Raw genomic sequence first — 10,850 nt, forward strand, 5'->3', positions numbered from 1 at the left:
GTTTTATTTCCCTCACTTTTGATAATGAGTTCAAGGTCTTCACCACAAGTGACATCATGTCTCAGAAGCAAAAATAGGTCCCTATTAGGACTATGTAATGTCTTCTGTCTAGCAGGTGCTATTTCTTCTTTATGCCCTAGCCTCCTCACCTTTCTAATTGGCTCTCTGCCTACAAAACCGTTTCTTGCTGCTGTCTGGAGCCTTAGATAATTAGATAGAGTCTGACTAGGTGAGGTTAGGAGCTTGGCTATGCTAACTGCATTTCAGTTTCCCTGGGACTCTGGAAAATGAGATAGTGGGCACTATAGCATATGCCATAGTGATAAAATTCCTATGCACCAAACCAGCTATTTGGACCTTAGGCACAGCCAGGTGTACGAATAATTTACGTCATCTGCTAAACCTACTTGGGGTGGGATAAAGCAGCCTCCCTTACTGAGCATTCATACAATGTGCTTCACATACATGATCTCACTTAACACTGAAGAGACCTATTTGAAAGTTTCCCATTTAAAACACAAGCATGAGGTTGAGTGAGTAAGAACCTTGTCAAAGGGAGTGCTGATCAAACTCATTTGACGAGTCCTTGGTTCCACTGCTTGTCTGGGGCTCTTACTTGAACAAGCCCTGGAACTCAGAGGCCACCATGATGAAGGGACATTTAGGTACTAGAGCTAGTAAAGAATTATCACCAGCTTCTAGTTTCATACCTGGAATTCAGAAATGAAAGGAACCATCATGAGACTGAAATCTCTATCCCCTTCAGTCGGAAACAAATGTCTCTTTATGTTGCAGTCTCTATAGCAAAAATAAAAACAAAATACATTTCATATCCATATCCAAAAAGATAAAAAAAATGAGTTTCCAACTTTTTTAGTGGTTAATTGTATTTCTGTAACAGCTGAGGGGACCATATCTTATCTTAAAAAGTAATCTTCTAGGGTTTGGGAGCTCTTATGTTCAGTTTAAAATTGGGGAAAATGAAATTATAGAAGGCTTTAGGTCCATCACCCCCTTTAACATGCATACCTAATCATTTAGATTTAACTCTCATTTACTAAAAACAAATCCAGCAGAGGGCAATCTGCTGTTTTGAGGAAAACATTTGAATGGAAATCAAAAGGCCTGGTTCTAGCTCCCATAATTCGATTAAGCAGTCATTTAATGCAACCAGCAATGGACCAAAATTGTCCCAGAATGAAATGTGCCATCTCAAAACAAGGTGATTTCTAAAGTTCCAGGAGCTCTGAAATTGTAAGGGCCAATGAGTTATGCATCAATCAGCGCCAAAAGTAATATGAAGATTATTCCCAAACAAAACCTCCATTGTTTTATCTTTTTTTTAAAATTTTATTTAATTTTTAAACTTTACATAATTGTATTAGTTTTGCCAAATATCAAAATGAATCCGCCACAGGTATACCTGTGTTCCCCATCCTGAACCCTCCTCCCTCCTCCCTCCCCATACCATCCCTCTGGGTCGTCCCAGTGCACCAGCCCCAAGCATCCAGTATTGTGCATCGAACCTGGACTGGCATCTCGTTTCATACATGATATTTTACATGTTTCAATGCCATTCTCTCAAATCTTCTCACCCTCTCCCTCTCCCACAGAGTCCATAAGACTGTTCTATACATCAGTGTCTCTTTTGCTGTCTCGTATACACGGTTATCGCTACCATCTTTCTAAATTCCATATATATGCGTTAGTATACTGTATTGGTGTTTTTCCTTCTGGCTAACTTCACTCTGTATAATAGGCTCCAGTTTCATCCACCTCATTAGAACTGATTCAAATGTATTCTTTTTAATGGCTGAGTAATACTCCATTGTGTATATGTACCACAGCTTTCTTATCCATTCATCTGCTGATGGGCATCTAGTTTGCTTCCATGTCCTGGCTATTATAACCAAACAAAACCTCCATTGTTTTAGATTGGTGTCCCTTTGATTAACGTGATTTGTATGAATGAGTGAAGGATCAACAGATCTAATCCTCTTAAAGTATTCAGACTCAAAAAATTTCCAATTATTGAAATTATGGCCAAACTTTTAGAAGGGAGAGGGTTCTTCTAGACCCATGTAGCATTCTTAAATTATTCAAATGGCTGAGGAATTGTTTCACTGTGACAGCTGGTCTTCAAAGATGGCTCCCAAATGAGCCATGCCTTCTGGTATCCATACCCTTTAGTAGGCCCTCCCATACTGCCCTGTGAGTCACTGTGGCCCAAGTGACATTGTGCCAGTCCTGGGTCTAAGCCAAAAGAAGTCTTGGTTGCTGCTTTTTGGGGTGCTCCAAGTTGCCATTGCTCTCCCTGCTCCACACCAGATCTATCAGAGTTCAACAGATCCAATGTAGGCCCAGATGTCTCATTTCCAATGCCATTCTTTGTCCTTATTAAGATGTGTACATATCAGGGAAAGAGAAAAAGCCCTATTGTGGGCCCTAGATGCCTTGATTAAAAGAGGCTCCTTGTCACCAATATTTTGAATTGTCCCTTTGTTTTGGTATCCTGGAGATGCCTAAAGGCTGAGAGGCATATCTTTTTTCTGCCAAGAGGGCAGAGTATCTAAAACGGCAGCTGGGCTCCTCTAAACTACTCTGGTGGCTCAGATGGTAAAGAATCTACCTGCAGTGCAGGATACCTGGGTTTGATCCCTGGACTGGGAAGATCCCCTGGAAAAGGAAATGGCAACCCACTCCAGTATTCTTGCCTTTAGAATTCCAGGGACGGGGGAGCCTGGTGGGCCACAGAGTGACTAACACTACACACTGTGATACTTTAGACGTGAGCCCGCAGGAATGGCAGCCTGAGGACAGTTCACACAGAAGTTGATTTCTTAAACCGTGTCTGAATACTCTTTGGGGTCCTCATTGATCAGGGGTGTGTGTACCTGTTTGTAGACAGCAGACTTTGGCACTTTCTTTGTCTTTTAACACTCCTGGGTTCCTCTTCCTTGTATTTCAACCTCTTCCAATCCCCTCCCAACTCCCCCAACTTATAGGTATCTATTTTCTTTTCCTTTAACTATCCATCAGCTGACCCTGATAGTGTTCAGTGTTAACTGGTAAGAACTGAAGATAAAGACCTTTTCAGGCAGTTTGGTGTCAAAAATGAAACAAAGGCATGAAGATGCAGAATTGATATTTTAGGGGAGGTGTCCTAGCCATGTGATTTCTCAGCGACATCACTGAGACAGCTATCATCACAAGGATGGCCCAGAGCTCCCTCTTCAACAGTGAGAACTTTACCATCACCTCTAGAATGAATTGCACACCTAAAAAGCAGCAAGTTTTCCAAGGAGAGGCAACAGAAATTTTCCAGGGGAAAAATCAGGAGGGAGCTTTGTAATATGCTCACACTTCCCAGCAAAAAAACAAAAACAAAAACAAACCCAAACAGTTCCAGTTTCTTCCTTTGTAAAATGGGTTTACTCAGCTAATAAAGAGCATTTTGCTGACTCGGAAAGGAGACTGTTTTATTTCCAGTGGTTAGCCAGCCCTCCTCCCACAGTCCATTCATGTGTGTTTCAATATGATCTGGGTAACTGATACTCAGTTTGTTTCCCAAGCCTCTAAGAGTGAAGAACAAGGTTATCCAAGTCCTGAGAGGTAAAAATTTATTGACTTATACCATATCAGCATGTTATGATATGGTCACACATGCTCATACAGCTGACTTTTTCTTATAGCCAAAAGAGGAAATTTTTTCCTTTTAAAAATACATTATCTTTTTCAGCAGGAAGAAACATTTTCTAAAAACAAACATTTTCATATTAAGTGGAAATTAAAAACAATGGATTTTCTTTTGTTCCCAACTCATGAAGAATAGGGCTGGTCCGCAATAGATCTCAGAGTTCTTCACACTTGCTTTCAGGGCTCTGTCCTCAGTCTGTTCATCTTCCACAGAAACCACCCTGCGGGAAACAACAGCCTCACCAGAGCAGCATCCTAAGTCCAGACAGGGAAAGAGGAGGTAGACCGAACTTGAACTGTTTAACTTGTTTGGCAGACTGTGTGATCTTCCCTTCGCTCAGTCGTGTCCAACTCTTTGTGACCCCATGGACAGTAGCCTACCAGGCTCCGCCGCCCATGGGATTTTCCATCAAGAATACTGGAGTGGGCTGCCATTTCCTTCTCCAAGGGATCTTCCCAACCCAGGGATCGAACCTGGGTCTCCTGCATTGCAGACAGACGCTTTACCATCTGAGCCACCAGGGAAGGCCAAAAGTTTTCAGTGGGATCAAACATATTCTCCAAATATCTAAACAAAGACTGTTTTCAGTGCTCAAAACAGAATCTTAGAGATGCCTGTTATCAGTTTACCTAGTTTTGAGAAATGAAAGCAAAGGACCAACTTTAGAAAAATGCAAGCTTCCCATGCACTTGAGGAAAGACTTGCTGTTGTCAAATTCTTCAAATCAAAAGCCCGCTCTGGGGACTCCCCTGGCTGTCCAGTGGTTAAAACTTCACTTTCCAATGTAGGGTGTGAGGGTTCAATCCCTGGTCAGGGAGCTAGGAGAGCCCACATGGTTTGTAGCCAAAAAATATAAAAGAGCACAATATTGTGACAAATTTGATAAAGATTTTTTAAATGACCCACATTAAAAAAAAAAACTTAAAAAAATAAACAAAAGCATGCTCTGTAGGACTGATATTAATGCTTTCCACCCATTAAGCCCCTGCTAGGGTCAGTAATAGGACCCTCAGTGTTGAGCAGTGAGTTTATTCAACACTAACAGTTAAATTTTAAAATAAGTACAGGACAGTGGTGTGCTGGAGACAGCTCCTACTGGCTCACTACAGCTGATTGTTAAATTTTAAAATTTTGCCAGCAGTTGCTAAACAGTTGTTATTAAAATTAAGTTACATAAGCTTACAAAGAGTAATGAAGCCAAATGTGGTTCACTTTAGTGACAATAATTTGCACAAGGGTAAGAAAAAATTTTTTCTCCATGGGGTCGCAAAGAGTCGGACACGACTGAGCAACTGAACTGAAGAAACACTTTATCAGATCACTTATCAGATTGAGTGACAATATTTAAGAAATAAGTAATTATGATGTAATTCCATTTTTCAAATCATGGCCGAATTGCAACCATAGATTGGCTACATGAGTTCAGCAAAAATCAATTAAAGCATCCTGGGAGAATGAACTGGCTATATGGACTTGACAATAAAGTATATTTTATTATTATTTGTTAGCTGTGTTATATGTCTTTGCTATCAGCAAAATTTTAACAAACATGTATACTTGTATACAGAATTTTTTTTCTAGGAGAGCAGACTATTCAACATTTACCAGTACACCACTGGATGGGGAAAGTGGGGAAGGAGTGGGGGGAACAGTTTAAAACCAAAGAAGGAAGCACAATGTTTTTTTCTTTTGGTTTTTCAGTTTGCCCTCAGCATCCAACTGCCATAATACACGCCCACAGATGTTAATGCCTAAATCTCTCCAGTAAAATACAAACACCCCATTCCCACTACTAAGAATTAAAAGCACTTTACTTGAAAAAAATCAACTTTATTTTTTCTAGATTAAAAAAAATAGAACCAGCAATTAATTTTTGTTGGGAAAAATGTTTCTTTTGGTGCTCACATCTAAATTTCTGAAAAGGTGATTCTGGTTACTAAAATAATCCCAAGTGCATTCATAAACCAGATAGATCCACGAGTGACCAGCCCTTTACAAAATTTAATGACAGTTGCCACAGCCTTTACATTCATTCTTATCATACATTACAACATGCAGATAGACAAAGAAAGACAGGTCAACAAGCTGAAGTAAACATTATGGCATCAGGAAAATGAAAACCCACCTGTATAAAATAAATACAACTCTGTAATAACTGTAAAGAAAAGGAAAGCATGTAACACAACAACGGCGATTCAACGTATAACTGTTTCATTATCCAATCATGAAATGAGTTACTGTAAAATGCACAGACCCCTTACACATAAAGAATTTGTGCATTACAGTCATGTGTTCAACAGTTTTACACAACAAAAATAAAGCCATTCAACATATGTGTGCATATCTTGCAACTAGATTACACTTATATATTTTTTTGCTCTTTTAACTGTTTTAAAAAAATATTAAATGTAAAAATCCTCAAATGGAAATTTTGCAGAAAAACCCTTATTTTATCTTCTGTATGGCTACAGTCACCTTCCCCCAACAGTACAGCACCCTCAGCTTATTCCTAGGGTCCAGGTCCTAACTGTTGGGTATCAATGTAAAATGATTGCAATGAAGCACCAACCAGTGACTGTTCCAGAGAACACCTGGCCCCTTTGTGACCCCAAAATGTTCGATTTTGGTGGTTTTGGTCCCAAACGTATTAGTCTCTACTGTCTCAGAAAATAAACCAGTGTACTTGCTGCCCAGGGTGGCTCTGACTTCGCCTTTCATGTTAACAGATGTAAAATTCACAGCACTACACTGCAAGAAAATAAGGCTACCCATTTTTATCCATCCTTTGTAGAATAGAGCTGACATACTCATAATGGTAACTCTGGAGCGAAGTCCTATAGTGTAATGAAGAAAATAACTTCCTATTTAGCAATGTAAATAAAATTTTCTTAAATATAAAAAGAATCCAATAAGACTATCCATGATTAACTTTCTACAATTATAACCAGGTCCCAGTAGTTTAGAACAGTCTGTAGGGAAATGATTGTCAGAAACATTACCAAGACAAATCCACAAGACGTGAGTGGCGTGAACAAAGAATGAAGAGGCATTGCAACACCGATCCAAATGCTATTAATACTACATTGATGTTCTGAGGTTTACATTCGGTGATTTAACATTTCATTTTCACAAAAAGTCTTGAAAAAAAATGACAATACCACCAGCTCTTGATTATTCATGGATTCCTTTTCTAGCCCATGGATTATTCAGGCTTTTGTGTTTCCTCTTCCTGAAGCTGTCTTTCCAAATCTTTTCACTACTCATGAACAGTCATAAATAGATAGGCAAGAGAAATCTTTTTTTTTTTTTAATAATACTTATCCCTAGAAGTAAAACAGTTTGATGAGAATAAGGACTCAAACTCCTAAATACAATTAGATTTTTGGTTTACTATGACTTATTACTGGATTAACTCTGGTAATCTCTAGGTCTTTTCCCGTGGAAAAAATTAAGGGTTGGTTGTAATATGAAGGACTACTTAATGACAGATTTGAATTCATAGTTAGCTTTAAAAAAAAATCTACTATTTAGATTCTTAACTTGTTTGCTCACCCAAAACATCATTTTCCATTCTGTAATTTTTCTTTACCTTCCACTGGCATATAGGTTTCTCCACGCTATTTGTATCTTTTAACACCAATGACAGTTTCTGAAGTTAACTGTGAACTGCTGGGGTGGTCATCTCTGGAGTCACTGTGCCTGCCTGTGGCCAAGCAATGCTCCATCACTGTGACTCATGGAGACCAAAATCCAGCAGGGAGATCTCAGCCCTCTCTGCTATGTGAATCCAGGCAGATCAGCTGAGACCAGGAAGTGCTGAGATTCTACAAGCTGCGAGCATAGAAACTGGCACAGTTTTATTTTCTTTTCCCTTGACAAAAATGTATACTCTCTAAACATCCTTTGATCTCACTTTGCAAAGAAAATACAGATTAGGACTTTTAATTTGGTTCTGTACAGTGGCATATTGCTGCTTCCCTGGTTGCCATACGAAAACATGGATTCTCTCTTTACCTTCCCCAGTGCGAGCAGAACTCCAGTTACTGATAGGGAAAGCACTATCAATGCTCTCAAACATGTTCTGCCAACAGAAGAGAGAGAACATGTTGATAAGGAATCAAAGAGGGATAGGGCAGACCAAATATACATCTATTTACAACTCACAGATCTATTTTCAAAAATTAACTCACACATCTGTTGGTATTTTTCACTCTAGAGACTGCTGAAATGACTGCACTTGAAAACAAAAGCATCTTACAGAACAGTCTGCTTGACATGTACATTACACAATATTAGGTTCCTTTGGAGAACAGTGATGGCAAAAGTGGCCCTAAATCACACTGACGTGTGCATTTCTTTTTTTTTCTTTTGGATGGGAGAACTGGCCACTGTATCTGTGGTTTGCTTAGCAATGACGAAAAAGGTCTATTGGCTAGGACTATGCATGCCAGACTCCACAGTGACCTACTTATCCCCCAGCTGGCTGACTAATCTCTCAAGGGAACAATTTCAATTCATCTTGTCTAGCAGTGTTTGCTGGGCCTCAAACAGAAGCATCCTTAAGTTTCTATCCAGCTTCCTATCATCCTTCATACCTTTAATTGAGATTGGCTTTACCTAATTATTGTCACTGTAAAACACATAGAACAAAACGCTCAGATTTCAAAAAAAACTGCATCTTATAACACCCACTACACCAAACCAAACATAGTAACACTGTCTTCTGCATTTCACCAGTAGTTGTCTACTATTCAATGAGGTATTTCAGGTAATGAATATTCTTTGACCTCTGTACTGAATTAACCCTAAAGATGGAGCTGCTGGGGGCTTTTATTTGGTTACTTTGCCTTTCCCACGTAACTGGGAGAAAATTCACATCTTTTCAGTTTTTGGTTTTTTTGGTTTATTTTAAAATAGAAAACAATAAACCCTTACTTTTAGGTTCTGGCCTACTTCTCAAAATTGTCATTTGTACAATTAGTGACAACAGGGGAATCAACAATGCTCATCACCAATAAGTACACTGACTCACTAGGGTCTAAATAGTCCTATAGTCCCAAACCAAAACACAACCTCTCTCTCAACACTGGGAGTGCGGGTGACCAGTTGACACCGGGCCAGCAGTTTCTGAGGAGTTTTTGGTTCTCCTATGAGGTAAATCACATAAATATAGTGATACATTATAAAAAAAAAAAAGTTTTCTAGAAGTATGAACTTGACTCTATCCTCTCCAAGATCAACTGGAAGAAACTGGGAAGCCTCTTTGCTGGTCTCTCCTGGTTACGCCACTCTGAAATGGGCAGCTCCTTGAAATGCTAAAGGAACAAACGTGGGTTCTGGGGGTGTCGTGTGAGAACGTGTCACCACTGGAAGCCAGTGCCTGGCTCTAGTTCTTATAGTCCTTATATTAAATGAGTCTATTTCACCTTAACTTGATCAGTTAAATGCCTTCATTTATTTCAACCATCCCCATACGCATTTGATGCTAAAATGCAAAATAGAAAGAAAACAGAACAAAACAAAACAAAGGCTCTGAGCAGGACAGAAGCCTCGGTGTGGTGCCCAGTGCAGATGGCGCTGGAGAGCGTCAGCACACAGATCAACATGCAGACAGACAGGCAGCCTCTCAAGAATTTCACTTGCTGATCACGGTCACGTCTGTTTCCAACCTATAGTGCTAATCCTCTGCTGTAGATGCATCTGATAAAAGTGCATTTTGTAAAAGACAATTATCAATCTATGATATGCCTTCTATACAAAAAGATAAATCAAGTGAACCCCCCCTCCCCATACAAGGGGCAGCATGAATGCATGTAAACACGGCATTGGACTGAGCTGGTCTTTTGGAAGAACACCTTCTAGTACCGGAATGTGTCACTGGACACTGCTTTGCCCCCGGGGGCATGCTTGACACCAAACCTCAGGAGCTGTTGAGGACCTCTGCAAACAACAGAGTCTCTGCAAACAAAAGGGAAGCAGCTCTTCGAAGGTGCCGACCAGCTCGCCTCGAGGCTACTGGGAACACAGCCAGAGCTGACAGAGGTGAGGGCGTGCCCCGGCGCTGCCTAGCAGAGAGGACTAGCTAAGAGGAACGGACGCGCACAGTTTTCTGAGCCTGGGCAAGATTATCACATACATCTGGTGGCAACAGAATTTCTCTCAGATAGTCTTCTAGGATGATTTGATGATTTCTTCTTCTCCAAATGTGATGTTTGCATAAGTGGGTGGTAGAGTGTATTGTTTTAAAACACGAAAAGTCATTAAAACATATTAGCAGGTCATTATATTATTGATCCTCATTTTAGTAGAGTTTAAAAATATCCCAAAGGGGGATAAATATTAATCCATCCATTCAATCTCCTTTGCTTGTTTTTTTTTTATATTCTGATTTGCACATGTAAAATAATGCACGCTTAGGAAAGTCCAAACTCCTATGGTGACCATGACAAGTCTAAGTCAATTCCTAAAACAGGCAATGGTAAAAGTACTGAAAGATATTGTACCACATATAGCCTGACAAAAATGCAAAAGACTGTATGAGAAATATCCACATATTGCTGAGGGTCATCTCCCTGGAAACAGCTTCCTTATGGCCCTTGGGAGGTGGAAAAGCCCCTAAAAGACAAAACAGAAATATTCATTTGTTTTCCTGTGGTGGGAGGTGTCCTAGAGTAAAAGCTGAACATTAGTTTAGCTAGAGTTATTTTTGCTGTTGTTGTTTGTTTTTGCTTCTGTGTGTTCTTTGGTGCTGGGTCTTCATTGCTGCTTGTGGGCTTTCTCTAGCTGCAGTCAGCCGAGACTACTCTGCATTGCCACGTGTGGGCTACTCACTGCGGTGGCTTCTCCTGTTGCAGAGCACAGGCTCTAGGCCTACAGGATTCGGTAGTTGGGGCTCTCAGGCTCTAGAGTGTTGGCTCAATAGTTGCAGCACACGGGTTTAGTTGCTCCGCTACCTGTAGGATCTTCCTGGACCAGGGATCAAACCCACGTCCCCTGCACTGACAGGCGGATTTTTAACCACTAGACCATCAGGGAAGCCCTGCATTATTTTTTTTTTTTTTTTTTTTAAAGCATCTCTGATTTCTTCTTGCTCTTAAAGAGAGATATCATTTGAGATACAGTTTTCAAACCACTGAGCCCTTTCCCAACTCTG

At 40.1% G+C, this 10,850-nt stretch overlaps 1 protein-coding gene and 1 non-coding gene across 2 annotated transcripts in view; both read right to left on the reverse strand.

The window, feature by feature from the left end:
- Positions 1 to 3,603: 3,603 nt before the first annotated feature.
- The window catches only part of LPGAT1 (lysophosphatidylglycerol acyltransferase 1), an 85,015-nt gene continuing 77,768 nt past the window's right edge, over positions 3,604 to 10,850 (reverse strand). Inside the window, exon 7 of the mRNA XM_010853020.1 lies at positions 3,604 to 10,312. Within this exon, the coding sequence (XP_010851322.1) occupies positions 10,161 to 10,312 (152 nt within the window). The 3' untranslated portion in view covers positions 3,604 to 10,160. The remainder of the gene's footprint in view (positions 10,313 to 10,850) is intronic.
- Positions 4,150 to 4,221, reverse strand: TRNAC-GCA. Its single transcript has one exon. It is a non-coding gene; the product is annotated as a tRNA-Cys (tRNA).

Source organism: Bison bison, unplaced genomic scaffold, assembly GCF_000754665.1.
Source record: "Bison bison bison isolate TAMUID 2011002044 unplaced genomic scaffold, Bison_UMD1.0 scf7180017864322, whole genome shotgun sequence".
Classification (NCBI taxonomy): Eukaryota; Metazoa; Chordata; class Mammalia; order Artiodactyla; family Bovidae; genus Bison; species Bison bison.